This window comes from Halichoerus grypus, chromosome 7 (genome assembly GCF_964656455.1).
Source record: "Halichoerus grypus chromosome 7, mHalGry1.hap1.1, whole genome shotgun sequence".
Classification (NCBI taxonomy): domain Eukaryota; kingdom Metazoa; phylum Chordata; class Mammalia; order Carnivora; family Phocidae; genus Halichoerus; species Halichoerus grypus.
In genome coordinates this window covers 149,509,649-149,535,052 of record NC_135718.1, presented here as the reverse complement: position 1 = coordinate 149,535,052, position 25,404 = coordinate 149,509,649, and the positions used below count along the sequence as shown (strand labels likewise).

The window sequence follows — 25,404 nt, the reverse complement described above, 5'->3', positions numbered from 1 at the left end:
TCCCTGCCTAGAAGTCTTGTGCAGGTGACTGCCCTTTCTAGCATCTCTGGGACCCTTGAGAAATGCTCTGAGAAGGCATGGAGAGTGCTGAGAAAGGGACACACACACACTGCATGAGTGCTCTGACCTCAGTCCCAGCACACACACACACACACACACACACACACGCACATACCCTCCACACAAGTGTTTTGCCTTCTGTCTCCTTTTTTTCAGGTTTCAAGGCAGGTGCAGGTACTTACTGCCCAATGATGTCGATTCTCCTGGGAAAAGTGCTTTTTTATTCCTTATGATCCTGGGTAGCTTAGGAATTTGGCACATCTAAGTGTGGTGCTGTTTTAAAATATAGTGTATTAATAGGAAAGTGAGATTTAGTAAGGCTCACAGATTGGGAGATGATTGCTGTTGAAAAAAGTTTATTACTCACAGTTCCTAAGGGGAGGGGTCATGCCATTCCATGGGAGACAGAGAAGGGGGATGCGTGGAAAATACCTTGTAGGTCACAGGGGAGGGAGAAAGGGAGGAACCCCAGGCCAAAGCCTTTATCATGGTTTCCCTGGGAAGGGACAGGCAAGGCAGGATGGCAGGTTTGGGATTGGCTAGTTTGAATGATATCAGCGGCTCTGAGGCCCAGGGGTTGTGGCTAGTTGCCTGATACCTGGCCTTGGGGTCAACGGGGCTGAGGTGAGATCAAGGAGGGGGTCGGGGGTGTGGGTTCTGGATTGGTTGGTTTGCGTTTGAAAAGCACAGCAAGCTGTTTATTACCGCTAGGAATTGGCTAGTCCTGGGAGAGGCAGTCCCTCCAGGGTCAGCAAGGCCCCCCAATGTCAAAATACCAGAATACAGAAAATGAAAAGACATGCTTGATGCCAGTGTTCTCCAAATCTGTTTGATTTACCAGGGCAACGAGTGGTCAGCATGGTGAGTTCTAAGAGGTTTTCTGGACATGAGGCCATTGCCTAAGTTAATTAGTTACTCAATCTACCCAAATGTACTAATAATAGTAGGAGCCTAAGGGGTTTCTCCCAAGTGTAAAATGCTGTTTTACTGGGGACTTCGGGGACATTGCAGCTGCCTGATTGGCTGAGGGAGGAGTAAATGGAGTGCAGTGGAATCTAACAGCTTCCGCTGGGCCCCTCCCCAGCACCTGAAATTGAGGTTAGAATTACCTCAATTCCCCAAGTCCATGCCCTGAGGAAACTTCTGCAATGTTTCTGAAAATTCCTAGGGACTTACTTTCTCATGATCCGCTTGGCCGCTAAGCTCCTAGGCTCCCCCTCCTCCTCCAGCCCTGCCCCATGTGGTCCCAGAAAGCAATACTGCAACACTTTTGCCAATGTCCTTCCCTGCCAAAACTTAAAACTCACTCATAAGAAAGGATCAGTGAAGGTTGAATTTACCGAAGATTTGGCAGAGAAGGTGAAGGAGGAGAGGTTTGCCTCACACTCTCCACAACAAGTAACAGAAACCCATTTAGATGTTCTGATTCCCCAGAGTCCTTCTCATCCAGCCCATCCCTCAGGCACTCTCTGACCCCAGTTCCTGATCCCCACTGATATGCAAATCAATCAATCAATCACACAAGCAAATAAAAACAGGAGGGAAAGGAGACAAGAAAACTCAAAAAAAGATGACATTGTTGAGTTGTACATGAAATGTGGTGAGGGTACATTTAATAATATTTTGAATAGTACAAATTAAAAACAGTGTGGCATGAATGACTAAATACTCTCTCAAACTCCAATCAGTGCAAACCCCCCTAACTTGGAAAGATTCATGAAGAGGCAGATAATTACGACACTGGTGAGTATGAATTATAAGCCATGTTTATGCTAGCGCCATGTTGTGGCGTTCCATGGGCCAGTTTGTTAAACTCTCAGCCATCACTTGCCAGTAGCCGTACTTTGTCATCCTCCTGTCTTGGTTCCTTAGGGCTGCTATGACAAAAATGCCATGGACTGGGTGGCTTAAACAAGTTACTTCTCACAGATCTGGAGGCTGGAAGTCTAAGATCAAGGTGCTGGCACATTCGGTGTCCTGCGAAAGTCCGCTTCCTGATTCACAGACAGCAGTCTTCTCGATGTGTCCTCCCAAGGCAGAAGGGGTGAGAGCTCTGTGGGGTCTCTTTTATAAGGGCAGTAATCACACTCCTCACCCCCTCATGACCTAACCAACCTCCCAAAGGCCCCAACTCCTGATACCATCACCTGAGGGATTAGGATTTCAACATGTGAATTTGGGGGGGGGACACAAACATTCAGCCCACAACAATACTATAATGTGTGCTAGTTTGTTTGCAAGATGGCCACTATATTTTCCTTCCCCTCCTGTAGGAGAAAGCCATTCCCCCACTGCGAGGAGGAATCTATTCCCCTGTTGTTTCGAATATGAGCCGGAATGTGACTGCTTTGACAACAAAATACAGTAGAAGTAACATGGGGTGACTTCTGAAGCTAGGTCATAAGAAGCCTTGCAGCTCCCAACTAGATCTCTTGGAATATTTGTTCAGGAGGTAACTAGTCCCTGGAAATAGTTTGGCTGTCCTGAGACTGTCAGGGAGGGAGGGAGCCCATCTGAGTCACTGGGAGAGAGATGCTCTTAGCCCCAGCTGTTCCCAACATCTGAGGTGTCAGACAGAAGAGAGAAGAAGCCTTCAGATGATACCATCCTCACCTGCCATCTCATTGCAACCATATGAGGGACCCGAAGGAAGAACTGCCCAGCAACCCTCAGAACCATCAGAAGTACTAGTACCTTGTTGTTTTAAGCCCCTAACTCGTAGAGTGTTTGGTTATGAAGCAAGAAATAATTGAAACATAATGGGAATTACATGACACTCTTCATTGCCTAATGCACTAACTCTTCTCCCCCTCTTCCCTCCTAACAGAAACTTGATTTTTTTAAAAAAAGGATTTTGTTTATTTTATTTGAGAGAGAGAGAGAGCAGACGCCTCTCGAGGAGCCAGACACGGGGCTCGATCTCACGACCCTGAGATCGTGACCTGAGCCAAAATCAAAAGTTGGATGTTTAACCGACTGAGCCACCGAGGCACCTCAGAAACTTGATTTTATTCAGGTGAGCAATAGGCAGGTCCCAGGGGATGAATCATACCTGGTCTAAATCAAGTTCAGTAATATGTTTCTTCTACCTGTTTTTGGTTCTTAAGTTAGTTTTGGCCAATTAGATAAAAATATTTTATTCCCTGATAAAAGGAGAGTTTTGAAAGAGTAGTCACTGACTGCCGTGGCCACATCCCTCCTGCCTGCTTCTGAATGCTCTCACGGAAGATGTGCCTGGAGATTAGCACACATTTGCACCTGAGATGCAACAAGGCCAAGGGCAAAAACTAATCCACTGAAAATGCCCAGGGGGATGTGGAAAGAGCCCAGGACCTTGGTACTATCTTTGAGCAACTGAATCAAGGTCAGCAGCCACCTTTACAAAGTTATTTATAATAAATACCATAAATTTTTTTTCTTCCTTGATCCATAGTCTTCAGATGTCTTGTTTCTTGATCTGACATCATTCTTTATGATGCATTCTTATTCCTACGATTTTACTTTAGCATGTACTATTACATAAACTATTTTTAAGATCTTCTAACACCTATATCTTTGTTCAATAATTTGTGCTAAACTGACCCTGAAAAACTAGTCACTGTGGGGAAGAAATTAGTAGAGATGAAATAGTATGGACAAGGCCAATCAGTGGGATAAAAATATTGTTAACTCGGATGGGGGCACCTGGGTGGTTCAGTCAGTTAAGCGTCTGCCTTCAGCTCAGGTCATGATCCCAGGGTCCTGGGATAGAGCCCTGTGTCAGGCTCCCTGCTCTGCTGGGAGTCTGCTTGTCCCTCTCCCTCTGCCCCTCCGCCCTGCTAGTGCACCTGCTCTCTCGCTCTCTCTCTCAAATAAATAAATAAAATCTTTTTTTAAAAAAAATACTGTTAACTTGGAAGAAAGGACTCCATTAAATTCTGCAGATAATGACTACAAAAGGCAAAGCAACCTTAAAGCAAAACCACATTGTAGGAGTTGTGGATTTATGTTCTCTAGATACGTATAATCCCACTTTCCTTTTATTTCTGTGGGAAAATGAGTCTCAAAAATAATGTGACTTTTAAATTATGCAAGTCTTATCACCATAAATCTGTTGCATATATATATAATAAATTCAAAATTAAGATTAGCTAAAATATGCTTTAAATGCTCAGACTATAAAGAGCACTTAAAATATGTAAAAATATTCAGAAAGGAATAATCTGTTCTATCGCTATGAAATAGGCCAAATTTTGTGCTATTCATTAGAAACATTAAATCTAGATTCAAGAGGCAAAAAGAAAAAAACGTTATTACACTTATGTCAGTGGGGAAAAAAGCAAATCAAAGCGTCTTGTGTTTCAAGTAATAAGGGAAGTCAGGCCGTATATAGTAACTGTTGCCGCTATTCCTCATTAGGTGGGTGGGTGGAATGCAAATCTGCCATTTTCCACTGCACACCAATCAAGTTTCTTTGCCTAAATCCCATCAATACTTTATTTTTAATTTTTTTATTTAAAGATTTATTTATTTATTTGACAGAGAGAGTGAGCAAAAACAGGAGGAGCGGGAGAGGGAGAAGCAGGCTCCCCTCTGAGCAGGGAGCCCGATGCAGGGCTCCATCCCAGGACCCTGGGACCATGATCCAAGCCGAAGGCAGATGCTTAACCGACTGAGCCACCCAGGTGCCCCACCATCAATACTTTATATTATAACACGGCTCCAGCATAACCCAAACAAACATATCCTTAAAACCACTAATCTCTGTGTCCATCCCTCGCCAAAAGAATTAAGACAATATTAAAATCTATTAAAAGATATAGTACTAAAATACATGGTACTCATGGGACGCCTGCGTGGCTCAGTCAGTTAAGCGTTCGACTCTTGATCTTGGCTCAGGTCCTGGTCTCAGGGTCGTGGGATCGAGCCCCATGTTGGGCTCCCGGCTCAGCGGGGAGTCTGTTTGAGATTCTCTCTCTCCCTTTCCCTCTGCCCCGCCCCCCACTAGTGTGCATGCACTCTCTCTCTCTCTCTCTCTGTCGTAAATAAATCTTAAAAAAATAAAATATATGGTACTCAAATAATATTAGGACATGATAATAGAGTAAGGATCAGTACCTTAACATCGTACATGTCCCCATGAAGCAGAAAGGATTTAATGGAAACTTGCTCAGGCTGTAAGAACCAGAACAATAATTCATAAGTAGAATCTTAAATTTTCAGGGGAAAAGCTGTTTGAAATAATAATAACAATGCAGCTCTTAGTGCAAGCTACTAATTAAGGCAGTTGGTTTGTGACACCAAGTAAAACAGTGACAAATGCTGACTTAAAATAATCTGAGTTTTGGTAACTCTTTTGTGAACTTTCACTATTCCAAGATCAAGAATAAAAACACACTTGTGAATCTACAGACAATTCTTGATTATATATATATTGATCGTGCAGTTTCTGGATTATCAAGGGTCTTCCTTGGTTTTGCTGATCATCATCTCTTCACTGTGTTTACTACACTCCCACCAGACGGTGGAGGACAGAGCAGAGAGGTTGGAAAACCCACCTCCTGCAGACGTCACTGTGAACATGGCCAATTAGATAAAAATATTTGTACTAGCCCTCAGGACTGGGAGAGAAAGGGAGGGAAGGAAGGCAGTGAAATGAATGGTGTGATCTGCCCACACCCCTCTTCTTCAGCCTCCTCTTTCCCAATCACTTTTGCTTCCCCATCCTCCTTCCCATTTTTCATCCTGCAGTGTCCTTCTGTCCTTTATGAAATAGTCTTGGTCCGGGATTGAGGATGAGAAAAACTCACTGAAGCCTTCCTTGCCCAGGAGAAGGCTACAGTCCCAGGGAGGTGGGGGTGTGGGTGTGGACTTGGGCCTGGGTCCTCCCTTCAGACGCTGTGGATGCTTCTGCTGATTTACTCCACAGCAACGGAAAACCAGGATCATGAAGATGCAAAGAGAAAAGACTGGTTCTGTAGGGGAAAGCAAATAGTAACAAACAGCCCATCACCCTGTTACACCAGGGAAGACGTCCCCCTGCGGCATAGTCCTACACCTGACACGTCCGACAGACAGACTGGTGTCCCAGAGGGGACTTAGGGCTTACCCTGGACCCGAGGCTCTGGACTGAAAGTGCATCCATCCCCACCCGGCCCTCCAGCATCTGTGACCTGATAATCCAGAATCACTGGTGTAGGAAATTCTCACTTCAGTCAGGGGGAAGGGGGAGGAGATAAAATAAAGCCTCTGACCTCAGAGCCGACTGAACTTTTCCTTGGGGCTCTTGCTTGTTCTTTTGCAACCCCAACAACAGGCCCGAGCACTTCTGTTCTTGTAAGGCAGATGGATGTTGCTATCTCAGCTTCCCTGTTCCTTCCGTTCTTTTCCTCTCCTCAAAGTCTACCTCCCCAAATTCTTTTTCTACTCTTCTTTCCTTTTGAGGACATAATGCCTTTGGTTAAAGTCCACCTTGGGATTTCTTCATTTCCCCCTCTTGATTGTCATCTTTCCATTCACTGGCCTCAGTTGCTGGCTCTGGAAAAAAAAAAAAGGCAATCATTTAAAAAATATTTATTAAGTACCTAATATGTCCCAGACACTGTTGCAAGCACTGGAAATACAGCAGTGAACAGACATAAACTTGTCCTCACTAAGCTTACATTTCAGGCAGAGGGATCTACTAATAAAAAGAGAAAGAAGAAAAAGAAAGAAAGAAAGAAAGAAAGAAAGAAAGAAAGAAAGAAAAGAAAGAAACAAAGAAAGAAAGAAAGACAAAGTGAACCATGTAAATGTTTGAGTAAAGATGGTTCTAGGTGGAGGGCTCAGTGAGTTTCCTTCCTGAAGAAAACAGACACTTGGTGTTTGAGGAACATTCCAGAGGCCAGTGTGTTGGGGCCAGAATGGATGAGGGGACAGTGGGAGGAGGGGAGGTTGGAGAGGTCAGATGGGGTCTCAATCATGTAAAGCTTTCTGGTCCATTTTATGGGTTTTTTGCTTTAATTCTGAGATGAGAGAGCGAAGGCATGGGCAGACGTGGCTTCTGCTCTAACTGGATCATTGGCCACAGTGTTGGGAGTGGACTCTCGGAGGGCAAGAGTGGAAGCAAGGAGACCCGGTGGGAGGTGGTTTCAATCATCTAGGCAGGGGGCAGTGGGGGCTCAGACCAGGGAAGGAAAAAAAAAATGGCTGGAATCTGAGTATGTTTTGAGGGTGGGAGAAAGGGAAGAGTCAAGGGTGACCTCAGGGATTTGGAGCTGAGCATCTGGAAGGACCAAGTTTCCATTAACTGAGCTGGAGAAGGCAGTGGAGAAAGTAAGCTGGGAAGAGGGATCAGGAGTATAGTGTAATATATATTGAGTTTGAGATACTAACAAAATGCTGGCATTGACATGCCCCAGTCAGAATTTCCAGGACGAATAGTTCCTGGGGCCAGTTGACAAGCGGGGTGCCGACACATAGCCCCCTCCCCTAGTCTCTCCCCAACCAAGTGTCTAGTGCAGAACTGCCGATGCAGGTTATCTAAGAGCCCACCTCAAATCCAGCTAAGAGACAGACAGAGGCTGTTCAATTTAATCCCACCCTCCTCCCCAGCATGCTTCCCAGTGAATCTATCCTCTCTTCCAACTCCTACCTCTCCCCACCTTCTATGATGATGTCCTGACACCTTAATGAAAAAGCCTGGGGTCATGGGCGCTTTTCAGTTCATCAGCTTACTTCCCCAGAGTCACCATCTTGTGACTCTCTTCAATCTAACATGATGAGCTTTCCCTTGTGTTCTAAGCCAAGTCCTTCACCTTGCAGAGGGGACTGTCTCCCCCACCAGACTATGAGTTCTTTGCTCGGGAAAATCTAATGGTTTTTTAAAGATTTTTTTTACTTATTTGAGAAAGAGCGAGTGAGAGCATCTCTGTAGGAACATGATACTAACAACATACTGTGGCTTTCAAACTCTATGCACACTTACTACCTTTTTTTTTTTTTCCTGGCAGAAGTGAGGATTGGAAAAGGCATAGGTAACCACAGGCACATCGGTGATGCTGCCCCTTCCTTTCCACCCCTTTTTGATTTATTCCTCGGGCTTTTGATCCCAAAGCAGTTCGAAGAAAAGGCGTTCAGTTTTGCCACGCTTCTTTGGGGAAGATGGCCACAGAGGGCGGTATAGGGCTGTAGATAGGAAACAATACTTTTGTACACTTTCTATAGAGAGCTATTGTTCTTCAAAGGGCCCTCACCAGGTAACAGCTCACAGTAAGTGCTCTGTCAACTTAGTTTCCGTATTTTCTCACCACAGTGTTTTCCTTTTGGTCCCAGATTTGTCTTTCTCTCCCCAAGTCCCCGTACCCCTCCCTGGGCTCCAATGCTGCAGCCCCAACGTCAATGGACATGCCCAGCTCTCTCGTGCAAACCTTTGGCCAAGGACAGTGATCCCGGGATTAGAGCCAGTGGGTAAGCCGCCCCCTTTGCAGCCTGGTGAAGAAAAGCCTCCCTCTCCCGGTTGTACCCTGAGTGTGGGAGGCTCTTTCTGCTATGCTTTGACTTGCCTCTAGGCTGCAATGTCTCAAGGCAACAACAGAGGGAACCAGTGCACTCTCTAAACAAGAAACTCTGAACTGCTCCCGGATCTCGAGTCACCAGCCATTCCGATTTCAGACTCAGCCTTCCGGGGGTGATGGAATTCCCTGTCGTGGCGGGCCCATGCTGACTTTCTAGATGCTTTTCCTGCACCACGTGTTATCTCCTCTCTCCGAAGGGCAGTAAACTTGTACAGGGAAAGGAAATATGATTCAGGCCCCTTATATACCACAAGGGGACAGAATATCTGGAGGAAATATTTAGAAGTAGTGGCAAGGGGCACAATTACATCTGTGGCATCTCTGCAGTCCCCTGAGGAGGAGCCAAGGTAAGGTTCTTTTTGTTCCGATGGGCTAAGTCCAAGCCTGGAATTATAGAAATAAGTGAGAGGCGCCTGCGTGGCTCAGTCGGTTAAGCGTCTGCCTTGGGCACAGGTCATGATCTCGGGGTCCTGGGATTGAGCCTCACATTAGGCTTCCCTGCTCGGTGGGGAGTCTGCTCCTCCCTCTCCCTCTGACCCTCCCCCCTGCTCATGCACCCGTGCATTCTCTCTCAAATGAATAAATAAAAAAATCTTTTTTTTTTTTTTTTAGATTTTATTTATTTATTTGAGAGAGAGAATGAGATAGAGAGAGCATGAGAGGGGGGAGGGTCAGAGGGAGAAGCAGACTCCCCGCTGAGCAGGGAGCCCGCTGCGGGACTCGATCCCAGGACTCCAGGATCATGACCTGAGCCGAAGGCAGTCGCTTAACCAACTGAGCCACCCAGGCGCCCCATCAAATGAATAAATAAAAAATCTTTAAAAATTTTTTTAAAAAGAAATAAGTGAAAGAGACGAGGGAGCAGAAGGCTAGCCAAGGACAAAGCACAAGCTGACTCCCCTGCAACACCTCCCCCCCCACCCCTGGATGGGATCTGTGTGACATTCCTCCAGGAAACTTCCAACTATCTTAATGTTAATGCTTTGCTAGAGGGAAAAACAACCTTAGCTTGGTAATAGCAAGGCCTCCCGTACCCTGAGGGTCTTCCTTAGCATATGAAAGTCCTTTTGGACACCTCCCTTTTTCCTTACCTCCCCCAACCCCATAGTATATAATCAGTCACCCCTCACAACCCTAGTGCAGTTCTTTTTGCCCAAGGGTCCTGATGTCTCAAGAATTTTATCTTGGCCTTGGGCTCCGGACCTCACCTACATTCAAAACTACATCAAAGGGAACAATCTTACTGAGAACCCACCGTGTGTCATGAGATCTACATTTGTTGTTTTACTTCATTATAACAAAACAGATATTCCATCCCATCTTAAAGCCAAAGAAACTAGGACCAAGAGAGTTTGGTTCATTTACTTGGGGTCACATAGACATCAGTGGGAGATTGAAATTAGGTTTGACTCTGAAGCCAGGGCTTGCTCTCCAGACCTACAGGGAAAGCACCAAAAAACCTGGTTCCACTTCTTTCTGAAGCTGCTTCTGACATTAAAGGGGATGTAGAAATTGCAAAGATGGGAAATGTTGTGACAGACCACCAAACTGACTCACCTACCTGAAGGTGTAGAGGAAGGGAATAAGAACAAAGTCTCCTAAAACAGGTATTTACAATGCCAGGAAGGAACGGATTCTCTATAGGAATCCTCAGGAGCCAGAGTTTCTGTCAACCATTGTGCCTTAGTTCAAGCTGCCATAGCAAATTACCATAGACTGGGTGGCTGAAACATTTATTTCTCATGATCTTGGAGGCTGGATTCTGAGATCACAGTGCCAGGCACAGTCAGGTTCTTGGTGAAGGTTCTCTTCTTGTTTCCAGATAGCCCTTTTCTCATAATGACTTCAATGATGGGGAACAGAGGGAGGAAACAAGCTCTCTGGTATCTCTCTTCTTTTTAGAGAGAGAGAGAGAGGGTGTGCACACGTGAGAGGGGGGTGGGAGGGGAGAGGGAAAAGGAGAATCTCAAGCAGACTTCTCACTGAGCACGGAACCCCATGTGGGGCTTGATCTCACGACCCTGAGGTTACAACCTGAGGCAAAACCAAGAGTCAGACACTCAACTGACTGTGGCACCCAGGTGCCCCTTTCTCTGGTATCTCTTTTTAAAAAGAGACTATTCCCAGCATGAGAGTTCCACTCTAATGGCCTAATTACCTCCCCAACCCCCACTTCCAAATATTATCATATGAGGGATTAGGGTTCCAACATATTCTTTTGGAAGGGGTCCCACAAATAATCAATCCATAGCACATTGCAAAGAGATACTGTTCAGGAGAGAAGAAAGAATGGGTTGGAGAGGGGCAGTGGATTCCTTCCAGTTAAAAAGTGGAATTCCAAGTGATTCCCTGGTATTTCCTGGCCAGGTGGAAAGAAGAGGATATAAGCAGAAAGACAACAGGAGTGAGGGAAACTAAAGGGAAAAAGGAAATCTACCAGGTGATCTTGCAAGAACATTTACAGGAGAGACAATAAAAATATCTAATAAAAGTATAAAAAAGGTATACTCTAATAATAACAAAAACTCTCAAAATGTCATTTTTTGCTTATAAAATTAAAAAGACAAAATTTTAATAACAATGTTTTATATTGATATGGGTGTTGTAAGTCATGTACTCTGCTAATTACAGCATAAATGTATGCAACTGGTCTACAAAGCAATTTTGTAATAATGTTAAATTTTGCAGACATGAATTAAATACTTATTCCTTTCTAGTTCATAGTTTTTTATTGCTACATTTAAAAATTACTTCAAAACTTAGCAATTTAAAACAATAATAAATATTTATTGTCACACATAATTTCTGCAGAATTGAATTCAGAATGGCTTAGATGGGAGGTTCTAGCTTAGGGGTCTCTCATGAGTTTGCAGTCAAGTTTTCAGCCAGAGCTACAGTCATCTGAAGGCTTTGCTGGGACTGGAAAAGCCACTTCCAAGATGGCACACTCACATGGTTGTTGGCAGGAGGCTTCAGTTCCTTCGTTCCTCCTATGGAGAAGTCTAGAGGGTCTCCATGACAAGGCAGCTAGCTTCCCCCAAAGCAAGGGATCAGATAGCAAGGTAGAAGCTGCAATGTCTTTTATGACCCAGGAAGTCACACCCCATCATTTCCACAATATCTTATTGGTTACATAGGTCAGCCCTTTTTAAGGTGAAAGGTGCTGTAAGAGATCATGAACACTAGGAGACAAGGATCATTGGGGGCCATTTTGGAGACTGGAACCAGAGTTGTTACTTTCATGCTTGAAGGATTTGGATCTTCAAGAGCTCAACAATTAAAATATGGGCCAGCCCTTCTGTTTAAAGGGATTCCGAGGCATATCTGTTTTGGGTTTTTCTTGGTACCACTTTTGAATGTGGCTCAATTATACAATTTACTTCCTTTACCTTGTTTGTCAGCCACGGAGCAAAGGGAAGACATCACAGTGTAAGAGAGGCTGGAAAAGGAAAAGAAATAAAGCTTTACAGGAGGTTGGTTTCAAACTGGTAACTTCTGCTTGTAGCATTCAGGAGAACGGCTTATATGTAACCAAGATATGGATTATAACAATGGCTATTTTTCAAAAGGAGGACCTAGTCACCTTCTACAAGTTCAGCATTTACTCTCTGATTACAATATGCTCTTTCAACAAGATAGACTGGAACGAAATGCTTCTTTTTACTCACACTTTTCTAAGATGTGAATTGCTCAGAGTTCTTCTACAGAGTCCTAGCAATTTATCTGCACCTCCTTTAGAGCATTTTTACCTTGACTCCTTGGATCATATTGATAAACATGTTTAATTCAATCTCTCCACTCAAGTTACTTGAAGTCCAAGTTCATTTCCATTTTGTCTCTTTTCTCTATTCAGGACCTAAGTGCTCTCCCCACTCTGCCTTCCCTTTATATAAGCAGATAAACGCCTGTGCTCATTGCCTTAGAAGAGCCTGTGAGTTTTATTTGATTTTTATATTCCCAAATCCCAAGCTCTTGAGAGATTAGTATTGACTTCACATAGAGAAAAACGCTTGTTAGAAATAGCGGGAAAATGCACAGAGCTCTCCCTACTCCAGACCCCGAAAGGGCCATGTAGACAGAAATAAGGCACATCTCAGCAGCAACCAGACAAGTTGATGACCCAGGATACCGAAGAGCAGATGGCTCCTCAGCCTCTATTTTGCACCACGTTAAGTTACCCCACCTGCCTGGGAAGTTAGACAAAACCTGAGGAAAAGCGGATGGGGGCAAATTGAGACTAAATTTCTGCCACCCCATCTTAATGGAGCTTGAAGTAGGTAAAGTTCAATTACAGAAAAATAAAGAAGGCTACATTTATTGCACACCCTCGTTTGTGGATCGGGAGTCTTGTTTGCTACATCTGCTACCCAGTAAACGTTTTTAAATGAGCAAAAGAATTGAATGAATACACGAAACATACAAATTCGTAAAAGGTCCACGTTCGCCCGGGGCGCATGCATTTTGGTAAGGAGAAGTGCACTAAGGCGCACAGAGGCTGGGCTTCCGAGTCATGGCTGCCAGCGACCGCGGGTGAGGGCTGGGATGGTGACGAACCCGTTCCTGCAGTAACTGGGCTATTTCCCTTGGGATACCGTCTAGGAGAAATGTAGGCTGCGCTTCATTCTCCTGGGTTCCCAGTGGTGAGGGACAGGCCTCAACAAGAAAAAGGACCAGTCTTAGTCTCTGGTAACGTGTGAGAAAGCACTCAGCATTGGCCTTAAGCAGGAAGCACTCACCGGAGTTCTAACAACTCAGCTCTGGGCTTTTCTCCAAGACCCAATTCCCCTGGTCAGCTCTATTCCCGCCCCTTCTGGGCCCGCCTCCTCGGGCCTGCAGGATTGGCTCTTCCTCCACTTCCGGCTTCTGGACCCGGGCGCACTCGGTTTCCGGTGTCATGGCGGCCTGAGGTCCCGGCAGTCGGAGAGGCGGCTGCAGGCCCCTCCCTGCGGAGCCGCTGGTCCGGCAGGCGGGGATGTGACCGCGGGCCCTGCCGGCCTGCCCCGGGCGTCGCCTCAGCTGCCGTGCCAGTGCCCTCCGTCCACACCGATGGCGGGATCCGGCTGCGCGTGGGGCGCGGAGCCGCCGCGGTTTCTGGAAGCCTTCGGGCGGCTGTGGCAGGTACAGAGCCGCCTGGGGAGCGGCTCCTCGGCCTCGGTGTACCGGGTGCGCTGCTGCGGCACCCCTGGCTCGCCCCCCGGCGCCCTCAAGCAGTTCTTACCGCCGGGAACCACGGGCGCCGCGGCCTCGGCCGCCGAGTACGGTTTCCGCAAAGAGAGGGCGGCGCTGGAGCAGTTGCAGGGTCACAGGAACATCGGTAATTGCCGCTGCCTCCCTTCCCTTCTTGCCCGGGTCCCGGCCCAGCCGTACACCCCCTCTCAGCCGGGCGTTCCGTCGCCTGCCCTTAAGGCGGGAGACGTGGGTCTGGCCCTCGTCGTCACCCGAGCCAGGCCCCTTTCCCATCCCCCTTCACTCTGCAGTAGGGTGGAGTTGGTGGTCTGCTTTGCCCCGTGTCACGTAATAGATGCTCAGTTAAGTTCTGTTTTGCATCGGAGAATGCCGCACCTATTAGCATAGAGTTATCTTTTCTACTGAAAGAAGACCTGTCTTTGCTAGATTTGTCATTTCTTGTGTGGAAATTTTGAATCTTTGCGTATCAGTGAAAAACGGGAAATCCTTCTAGAGCGTGTGATAATGCTAATAACTCGTACAGATGTTATCTGATACATAATTAGTGTGGATTTGGGAGAAGTGACCCAGTATTCACATGGGAGTCCTCTGGAAATGTGAAAATTAGGAACACTTTATACTTTTACCCTGGTAAGACTATGTTACATGATTTAGATATTCAAAATACAAGATATATGATGGTTACTGATGATCGATCTGTGAAAAGTCTTCACTGTCGTTACACTGAGTTTATAGTTAGTAATAGCTTTGGCTAATAAAGAAATGTCTTACTTCCTGGCAAGCGTAATCTATGTGTAATTGGAAGAGTTGCTTTTTTAGTATTACCACTTTGGAGAAGAATCTCTTAACCACTAGTGTTGCCTTTTTTTTTTTTTTAACGCTTGCTAAAGGATGTATATAACACCCTGGTATTTGAGAGTGAAAATTTTTTTGCAGTTTTTGCAAGCTTGAGGACTTGTTGAATCGCTGCAAGATTAGGTTAAATTGTCATCTTGAAAGACTTAATCTTGTAATATTTATTTATTTCCCCCTCCTTTTAATATTAGATTACAGAATGCTATTTTGGATCAAGAACCAATTTTCAACCAATTTTGTTTTTGCAGGTTGTGACATTCATCTTAAGAGTCCATAATGTTTGGATTTTTTTTTTTTAATCATTTTTGCTTGGTACCCTACTGCTGAATGCTTAGCGAAATACAATTTGATTATTGTGCCGTATTTAATATCTTTGACTAGTAATGAGCTGTGGAAGGTTTTCTCATCTTGTTTCATTAAAATAACCCAGTTGCCAAAAAATCTTACTTTTGGGAGAAATAAATTACAGTGGAAGCGTGATGCTCATCTGAGTATCCTTGTCTAGAGTATCCCAGATTTGCACTGCAGTTATCTGTGTTAGTTGTAACTTATTCTGAGTCTGATTTTTAAAGCATTATAACTTATTTCTTTTTCTAGTGACTTTGTATGGAGTCTTTACAATCCACTTCTCTCCAAATGTGCCATCACGCTGTCTGTTGCTTGAACTCCTGGATGTCAGTGTTTCGGAATTGCTTTTATATTCCAGTCATCAGGGTTGTTCCATGTGGATGATACAGCATTGTGCCAGGGATGTTCTGGAGGCCCTTGCTTTTCTTCATCATGAGGGTTATGTCCATGCAGACCTCAAACCACGTAACATATTGTGGAGTGCAGAGAATGAATGTTTTAAACTCATTGACTTTGGACTTAGCTTCAAAGAAGGTAATCAGGTAAGAAATAGTTTAATAACAGGGTGGCTTTGGTCAACACTTAGAGATATTTCTATCTAAAATACTGAAATGCTTGGGGATGAAGCAAATAAAAAGAATTTCATTGCCACCATGTAAAAAAAGGATGGATGTTTGGGTTAGGTAGGGTAATTAACAGGTAATTACTGTTACTGCTGCCTTCAGTGTTGGCGCTCTATCTTGTGGCAGAACGCACGTTAACAGTTCTGGCAAACCCTCATTCTCCGTGGTTTGTCACCTCTTTGCAGAGTGTCCTTATTTATCAACAGTGCCTAACAGACAAGAGACTAAAGAAAATTGCTGCTGTGTTGCCTGTGAGAAGTGCCCAGTTAATGAACCAAGTAATTAGGGTAGCCAAGGACTAAAAATTTTTTGGCATTCAGTTTGGCAGTGGTTTATTATACTTTAAGAGAAGTAAATACACTGTGGCGATGGAAGGAAAGTGAACAGTTTCTTATTGGTTGTAATATTTACTCATCTTCTTTAGGATGTGAAGTATATTCAGACAGACGGGTATCGGGCTCCAGAAGCAGAACTGCAAAATTGCTTGGCCCAGGCTGGCCTGCAGAGTGATACAGAATGTACCTCAGCTGTTGATCTTTGGAGCCTAGGAATCATTTTACTGGAAATGTTCTCAGGAATGAAACTGAAACATACAGTCAGATCTCAGGAATGGAAGGTAAACTGTACCAGTGCTTTCCTTTGGAGTCCTTAATTCTGATTTAAGAGTACTCAGTTTATAATGATTCTCACTGGGGACGCTGTTTACTTCATCTCTGACATACTCCTCTTCCTGCATTTTTGGTACCTTAAGTGCTGTTGTTTATTTTCATAGCTACAGTTGTGCTAGTGAGTATTGCGTACTTACTGATCTTAGCCTGGGGCCTGGTGTGTAATAAGTGCTCGATAAAATGAATAAATGCATGTTTCCAAAAAAGCAGAAGTGATTTAGTTATGCTACATCCTACAATATTACAAGTATAAATTTAATGATAATCTTTACATAAAGCTTTACAGTTAATACTTTATAAAGTATTTTAATGCACAATCTCATTGAATTTCCTAACAATTCTGTGAGGATCATTAGAGAGTGTATTGGTTATTCTTCTACAAATGAAAAACTGGAGGCACAGATACGTAAGGCACTTGCTCCAGATCTTACCACCGGATGTTCTAGACCTGGGCTCCATATTCTGTTCTTCCTATTCAGAGTTTAGCATTCTGGCCAAGTTCCACAGTGCTTTATATTAATTTATATTCCATATATGAGCTATTCTGGTAAAGTGAGTACTGCTTATAACATTGTTTCTGTGGGAACATGAGTTCTAAATTCCAAATCTCTGACATAACAACAAAATTTTTGTATGATCATAACTTAGGAATTAACTATATTATGTTTTCAAACGTATTGTGGGGCCCAAATGCTTTGATGGTATCAGTATCCTTTAGGCTAGAGGTTTGATAAACAATACGATGTTTAGGAATCATTATTGGTTTTGATATTAAGCAACAAGTATTTTTTGAGCATCTAGTAATAATATAGTTTGTGTATGGCTATTGTGCCATGTAGAGTTTTCTTTCTTTTCAGCCCTTAGTCATCTGTTTCTGGAAGTATTCCTGGAAGGAATGCTTTAATTGTCTTGTGGGTGTACCTAACGCTTGCTTTTGGCCAAAAATGCTACCATGCAAGTAAAACTAGTATCATTATTCTGCACTGGTACTTTCACACAAGAGGCCAAGTATTCTTTCTTCAGCACTAATCCAAATACAGATCAATTACTTGCATTAGTTTGGACTGTCTTTGAGACCTTTGGACTGTATCTGCTTGGCCCTGAGCTGACCAGAACTAAGTCCCATGCAGGCATTTTGTATGTAATTTGGAGGTATGGTGTGTATGAAATCCCCAGTATTCACCCCTCTAAATAAAAACAGTATTTTATATTTTAATAATCTTCTTGGAGACAAAATTGCCAAGCGAATATGAGTTTGGGCTCTGAGGTCAAACTACTAGGGTTCATATCTTGCCTTCACCTCTTAAACTAAGTTATTTAGGGTTACTGAACCATGGTTTACTTTCTGTAAAATGAGGATAATAGCATTTTTCTCACAGAAATATTGAGGTTAAAAAATAAATGCTACCTAGTTCTTAGCATAGCATGTGGCCTATAGTAAGTATTCAGAAAATTTTAGTGATAAGGATGGTATCAGGTCTTTTTACTTGTGTATACACTTCCACATTCTGAGAAAGCATAGTACTCAGAAAAGTTACGTTCCATAGGATTTAGATTATGAATAATGTGATGGATGCAGTTTTTAAATACTGCATTACTTTCTCTCTGATAGTTTACTTGTATCTGAAAACAGTTAAAGACTCCTCATCAAGACCCCCAGACTCTACCTGCACACATTCATTTTCTCACTTTGTATTAAACTACATTTTTATATGGTTGCTTTGGTATTTGTTCTTACTTATTCATCTAGTACATATTCATATCGAGTGCCAGGTACTGTGCTAGGTGCTGAGAATAGAGAAAAAAGTTCTTCCTCGAAGCTTACAGTTATGCACATAATCTCCTCCAATAAGATGATAAGCTCTCAGAAGAGAGTGTTTTCTGTTGCATTTTACCTACCAAACAGTACAGTGCTGTGTGGCTAGTACTCAGTAAATACAGAATGAATTGAATAACCAAAGGAAGACTTTTCTCCCTTTTTTTAGGCAAACAGTTCTGCTATTATTGATCACATATTTGCCAGTAAAGCAGTGGTGAATGCCGCAATTCCAGCCTATCACCTAAGAGACCTTATCAAAAGGTACATCGTGTGTATTTTCAAGTTCCTATGTGTACATTTATTATATAAAGGTTATTTTTATTGTGTTTTTGTTTGGATTTTACTGAATGGATTTATATTAATTTCTGGTGATCACCTAGAGGCTCCTCCTGGCAGCTGTATCTTTGATAGGCCTCTTGTAGCTCTGGCAGCCCTATATACTTGGTGGAAATTAGGTTTTTGTGTTTGTTTTAGGGTTTTTTTGACAGTAGGTTTTTAAAGAGCATCTTTATTAACTAAAGACTGAGTTTGCTTTTGGACTACCAAAAAAAAGTTTAAAATAAGGTAGCTATGTATTATACTTTAAATAATTAACTGCTGGAAACTCTGGGGACAGATACAATGTTTCTGATTTCTGAGTAGGTCCAAACACATTAGATATTTTAAAGTAAGACATAATGTGTATTTTCAAATAGTTGGCTTTTCACATTTCTAGCATTATGGGCCGGAAATGAATAAAATAATAATTATGTTGCAAAAGGAGTGATCTCTCGATCAAGTCAGAATATTATTCTTTCTTTGGAATAATGACCCTATAAACCTTCCAACTAGGTTTTTTTGGAGGGTTTTTTTTTTAGAGCTTTTTATTTTGAAATAATTACAGATTTACAGGAAGTTGCAAAAATGTTACAGAGAGGTCTGTGTACCCTTCACCCAGTTTCCCCCAGGGGTAACATATTACATCTGTAGTACAATATCAAAATCAGGAAATGGACATTACAGTCCACAAATTTACTCAGATAAGAACTTAAAAATTTTACTTGCACTTATTTGTGTATGTTTGTGTGTTTTACAAATTAGTTTTCAATAGCTGTTACTATCTGATTCGTATTAGATTTACAAGTGACATTTTGCATGGAAAAGATGGCATTGTGAAATTATGTAATGGGTTCTAACTTGGAAGTCAAATCATGTAAGTTCTAGTATTGACTTTGTTTTGTTTTTGTTTTTGTTTCTGTTTTTGTTTTTTGGTGCAAAAAGGTGATTTTATTAAAGCATGGAGACAGGACCCATAGGCAGAAAGAGTTGCTAGTATTGACTTTGTTATTTGGGATCTTTTCCCTCTTGATTGTGCAACTAACACTAAATTTGGAAGCTACAGAGAATTGTGATCAGCAAAATAAAAATTATAAACCTACTCTCTAGTGTTAGCACTTTGGTGTATTTCTTTTCAGTATTTTTCTGTGTATTTTGCTGTGTGTGCGTGCAAATCATTTGAACCTTTTTTATATTGTAGAATAAAACACCGATACTGAAAACAAATGTTAGGTTCATGAATCCTTAAGAATATTCTTGTATTTACTGTTCAGGTCAAGAAATAAAACTTTGCCAGCTACCCCAGAAATTCTGTGTCCCCATCTTAATTTTCAGACCTTCTTCCTCCCTAAAAGTAGCCACCACCCTGACTTTTATGGTAATTACTTCCTTGTTTTCATTATAGCGTGCATCCTTAAACACTATGGTTTAGTGTTGCTCTTCTAAACAAAAATCCTTTTTAAGTTTCTTTTATTTATTTGTTTATTTTTTGAAGATTTTATTTATTTATTTGACAGAGAGATAGAGAGAGAGAGCTCAAGCAGGGGTAGTGGCAGACAGGCATAGGGAGAGGGAGAATCAGGCTCTCCGCCGAGCAAGGAGCCTGACGTGGGGCTCGATCCCAGGACGCTGGGATCACGACCTGAGCGGAAGGCAGCCACTTAACCGACTGAGCCACCCAGGCGCCCCCCTTTTAAGTTTCTTTTAATCTGAAAGGTCCTTTTCCATCTCTTACCGCGCTTTTCCCTTGTTTTTTTGTTGGACAACCTGGGTTGTTGGCTCAATATAGCTGTCTGCAATCTGAATTTTGCTGATTGTGTTAATCCTGGTATAGCTTAACATATTTCTGTGTTTTTCCTGTATATTGGTAGTTGTATCTAGAGGGGTGCAATTTGCAGGAGGGACATGACTGTGGATGGTATTGTGTTCTTTTATAAAGAGGCACATAATGTAACCATCTCTATTTTATGTGTTAGAAACTGTTAACATTCAGTGCCTGGATCCATTACTTTGTTAGGGGCTGCAGAACGGGGATGTTCTCATTCTGTCATTCTGCTTCATTTGGTTAACCAAAGATAAAGTAAATGCTTGATTCTCTCTCTCTTTTTATTTCCTAGTTTTCATAATGAGTTGATTCCCTGTCATCCTCCATAGGGGACCATTTCCTTTTGAAAGTTCAGTGTGTTTTGATTTGGTAACTGCAACTCATTGCAGTTCTTATCCTAATTGAAGCTAAAATTGCCCCATCTTTGATGAATGTGAGCCGTTTAAGTTGGTTTTGGTGGACCTTATTATCTTTTACAGCTTCTTTGGTATCTGATGTGACAAGATGTTCCCAATTCATCTTACACATTTCCTGCCCCAGACCTGGAAGTAGCCATTTCTCTGAGAAGCCTGATTTCTTTTAGTAGGAAGTAATATTTTAAAAACACAGTCTGGGTTTTAGGAATACTCTTTGCTACTGGGACGGTCATTGTTTCTAGGCCTTATTTTAAGTGGACGGAGTTCATACCGGTATTTCCAATTCACATTCAAGACCGCAGAGGTTTTATTTAACTTCTGTTTCACATCTCTTTCTCCTTCTATGTCAGGAAATCTGATTCTTAAGGACAAGGGGAATGCTAGAATTAGAATATTTTATAATTACTCATTTGCTTTATTCCAGCTTACATTAAAAAAGTCTCAGAATCATAATACTCTAGGAAGATTATTGAAAATGATTATTTTTGCGTATGCTTTTCCCATTCTTCCTCCATTTGAAAAATAGTTGTATCTTCATCATCAGATTATATAACCATTACATGCCGTACACTCTGTTTTAACACTCGAATTTATTCTCAGTTCTACATGTAACTGTACGTTACTGTTCACCCCTGGTCCTTGTGGGGCTGTCTCTCTCATTGTTTAGTTTCTGAAGCTTGATCTCTAGAGGCCATAGGATTAACGTTCTCTGAGCTCGTGTGTGCCAGTGGTCAGTTGTGCTTCTGATACTGGAGAGTCTGTTCATCTGGATTTGAAAATGAGTGGCATACTTTTTTTTCTTGAGTGTCTTAAACATATTACTCCATTTTATTTTGGCATGTAGTGTTGCTGTTGAAAAGGCTAAAGACACTTCTAATTGTCTTTATATTAAAAAAGCACTTGGTCTTTTTTGTCTAGATGGCCAGACAATTTCATCTTTTTCAAAGTTTATTGATTTTACCAGAATATATCTTGATTTTGATTGTTCTGGGTAGATATTCTCAGGAAAATAGATAGTTTCAGATCTTTTTGCTCGTTTGTTTTAGGAAGGTGTTCTTAAATTACTGTTTTTATTTTTTTTTATTAAAGATTTTATTTATTTTTTTGATAGAGACACAGTGAGAGAGGGAACACAAGCAGGGGGGGAGTGGAAGAGGGGGAAGCAGGCTTCCTGCCGAGCAGGGAGCCCGATGCAGGGCTCGATCCCAGGACCCTGGGATCATGACCTGAGCCAAAGGCAGACGCTTAACGACTGAGCCACCCAGGCGCCCCTTAAATTACTGTTTTTAGTATTCATTCTCTTGCTTTGGATTTTTCCTTCAGGTACTCCTGTTCTACACGTTGGATTTTCTTTGACAGTACTCATTTTTATTACTTTCTCTTGAATTTTTTTTCTCTTGTATTCTTTTTGATTTTTTTTTTAAGATTTTATGTATTTGTCAGAGAGAGCGAGCGAGCACAAGCAGGGGGAGCGGCAGGCAGGAGAAATAGGCTCCCTGCTGAACAAGGAGCCCAATGCGGGACTCGATCCCAGGACCCCAGCTGAAGGCAGACACTTGACTGACTCAGTCACCCAGGCGTCCCTATTTCTTTTTGATTTTTAAAAATGTTCTTTTTTGCCTTCTGTTTATCTTTAAGATACTATCTCTTGTGTTTGTTCATCCTTATAGTTCTTCTAGCTTTATTTTATGAAATGATTTTTTTTTGTTCTATTTCTAATCTTTCTTGAGTTCTATTACCTAATTATTGAGATTTTCTAATTTAAATTTATGTTGCTTTTTCATATCTTTTATCTTTTTAAAAAACGTCTTTTGCTCATTTTGAAACGGTAGGTTATAGTGTCAGTCTGTGTTCTGATCATGTCTTCCTGGCATACATTCATTGCCTCGGGGCTATCATTTTGCAGTTCTTGTCTTTTGTGTAATAATTTTGTTAGCAGTGCTTTTATGTGGTTCATTTTTACATGAAATTCATTTCCTAAACTTACAGAAGAAGGTGTAGTTGGGATAGCTTTTCTAATTGTATAGGGCTCCTTCTCTTGTTTTTGTGTAATGTTAAAAAGGGGGGGATGTTTTTATTCTGAAATCTCCTGGCTCTTCCCCTCTACTCCTTTTTTCCTGGTGTCTCTCTCTCGGTGTCAATTTTTATTTACCCTCTCCTACTCAATTTGGATTCCATTTTCAAGATTTCTGTTCTCTGTAGGACTTTGCCCTGGGAGGGAGCTTCAGCTAGTTAGTTTTGAGAAGTCATAATGTCTAGATTATTCCAACCCCTTCAGATTTTACAGAGGACTCCTTGCATTCACTTGGAGTTAGAATGTATAACCCCTTGTAGTTATAGTTGCTTTTCTCCATTTGGCTTACTGAGCTTTCCAGTGAGTACCTGTTGGATATTTTGTGTTATTTTCTCTGCTTCATCAGATCATCTGTTGCTTTTCTCTGCTTCCTTCCACACAGATGTTGATCTGGTGCAAGGCTTACTATTATTGATGGTTTGTCCCTAGCCTCTTGTATTTTAGCGTTTTTTGGGGTTACTTAGTTTTGTTGTAAACGTCACCCATGGGTTTTTGATTTTGTTACCAAGTTGTGCTCTTATTAGCGGGATTTGATAGAATTCAAAAATCATGTCACCACTGTCATCTTCTTTTTTTTTTTTTTAATTTGGATTACCCTAAATTTATGTCTAGCTTTTTTTTTTTTCACTTAATGTTATATAGTATGGATCACTTTCCCATGTTGCATTTATTAATCAAAAACATCATTTTAAATTAAAATATAATATTGTGCCATAGGTTTGTTTCATGAGTCACTGACCCATTTACTCAGAAATAGCTTTGGGGCGCCTGGGTGACTCCGTTGGTTAGGTGTCTGCCTTCGGCTCAGATCATGATCCCGGATTCTGGGATTGAGTCCTGTGTCGGGTTTCCTGCTCAGTGGGAGCCTGCTTCTCCCTCTCCCTCTGCCCCTCTCCTGCTTGTGCTCTCTCTCTCTCAGATAAATAAATAAAATCTTAAGAAGAAAAAAAGAAATAGCTTTTATATTTTTTGTAGGTGAATGGCTCAGTAAGCCATGCTAATACAATTAATGTTGTGATGAACATTTAGACATTTTAATTTTCTTTAATGGTTTCATTTTCAAAAGATTTTTTAAAAGATTTTATTTATTTTTGTGTGAGAGAGAGAGAGAGAGAGCACAAGCAGGGGAGCGGCAGGGAGAGGGAGAAGCAGACTCCACGCTGAGCAGGGAGCCTGATGCGGGACTCGATCCCAGGCTTGAGCCCAAGGCAGACGCTTAACCGACTGAGCCACCCAGGTGCCCCTCATTTTCAAAAGATTTGACCATAATTATAAAGATATGTGTTTTTGTGTTTTAGCATGCTTCATGATGATCCAAGCAGAAGAATTCCTGCTGAAATGGCATTGTGCAGCCCATTCTTTAGCATTCCTTTCGGTAAGTTGTATACGTCTTTATTTTTTTCTTGGTCATTTGACAATCAGATAAGACAGAGTTTTGCCTCATGTTCGTCCATTTATTTTGGTGAGTTTACATTTAACCATGTTACAATGAACCTTAACAGCCCCTCATATTGAAGATCTGGTGATGCTTCCGACTCCAGTGCTAAGACTACTGAATGTGCTGGATGACGATTATCTCGAGAACGAAGAGGAATACGAAGGTAACTGCTTCCTAAATTGTATTTTAATGTCTTTTGTAAGTAACTCTAGAGTAGACGTATTGAATTGAGGATATTGAACTACATGATTTCTAAAATACCTCACTTTTTGATTTCTGCTATAGATTGAATATGTCCCCCCCCAAAATTCATGTGGCAAAGCCCCAGTCCTCAATGTGATAGTATTTTGAGTTGGAGCCTTTCGGATCTAATAGGATTAGGTTATGTCCTAAGGGTGGGGCCCTCATGTCCGAATTAATGACCTCTTTTTCTTTTTTTAAGATTTTATTTATTTATTTGACAGAGAGAGAGAGCACAGCAGTGGGGGAGCGGGAGAGGGAGAAGCAGACTCCCTGCTGAGCAGGGGGTCTGATGTGGGACTCATCCCAGGACCCTGGGATCATGACCTGAGCCGAAGGCAGACACTTAACCGACTGAGCCACCCAGGTGCCCCCAAATTAACGACCTTTTAAAAAGGGAAAGAAACAGGAGAGCTCTCTCCACTATGAGAGGATATGGCAGGAAGGCAGCCGGCTACACCAGACCCTGAATCTGCTTACACCTTGCTGTAGGAATTCCAGCCCTCAGGCCTGGAGAAATAAATGTGTGTCGTGGAAGCCACCCAGTCCGTGGCATCTTGTTATAGCAGCCTGTGTAGGCTAAGATGATTCCTTGGGCCTTTTGGACTCCTTTACATTTCATAAGCCTTTACTGAATTAATAAAGATTAATTTTCCCAGCATGTTTCTCCCATCTGTTCTTTCTAGTCCTACCCTGTGCTTCCATTTCTCCGTCTTAGCTCTTGGTTTTGCTTTTAACGACTCATTCTTTCGAGATGTGTTTACTGAGGACTGGCTCTGTACTTGCCACTATAGGATTATTCCTTGTCTTAGTGTAAGAGAGACAGTTACAGCAACAAATGGTTAAAGCTTTGATAAATCTGAAAGTAGGGTAATACACAGAGGCAGAGAGGAAAGGGACTTAACTCATGCTGAGTGACCCATGAGGGTGTCTCTATGGAGGTGATATCTGAGCTCTGTTAGTAAGTGGAGTTGCTTGGCTAAAAGTTGGGTTGGTGAGGAA

General features: G+C 42.2%; 1 protein-coding gene and 1 long non-coding RNA gene across 4 annotated transcripts in view; one reads left to right on the top strand and one right to left on the bottom strand.

Annotated features, from left to right (window-relative positions):
- Positions 1-1,651: 1,651 nt before the first annotated feature.
- LOC118542910 (uncharacterized) lies at positions 1,652-13,500 on the bottom strand. Of its 2 annotated transcripts, none has more exons than XR_004920837.2 (3): positions 13,331-13,500; positions 11,984-12,033; positions 1,652-6,576 (listed from the first exon to the last, which is right to left on the bottom strand). It is a non-coding gene; the product is annotated as an uncharacterized LOC118542910 (long non-coding RNA). The 2 variants fall into 2 exon arrangements; XR_004920838.2 differs by lacking the exon at positions 13,331-13,500 and adding an exon at positions 13,015-13,321.
- A 133-nt stretch (positions 13,501-13,633) lies between these two features.
- UHMK1 (U2AF homology motif kinase 1) overlaps positions 13,634-25,404 on the top strand; it is a 23,124-nt gene continuing 11,353 nt past the window's right edge. For both annotated transcript variants that reach the window (XM_078078426.1, XM_036103492.2), the window contains exons 1-6: positions 13,634-13,908; positions 15,234-15,526; positions 16,032-16,223; positions 18,261-18,355; positions 24,023-24,099; positions 24,227-24,325. In XM_078078426.1, coding sequence (XP_077934552.1) covers positions 13,641-13,908; positions 15,234-15,526; positions 16,032-16,223; positions 18,261-18,355; positions 24,023-24,099; positions 24,227-24,325 — 1,024 coding nt within the window. In that variant the 5' untranslated portion in view covers positions 13,634-13,640. The remainder of the gene's footprint in view (positions 13,909-15,233; positions 15,527-16,031; positions 16,224-18,260; positions 18,356-24,022; positions 24,100-24,226; positions 24,326-25,404) is intronic.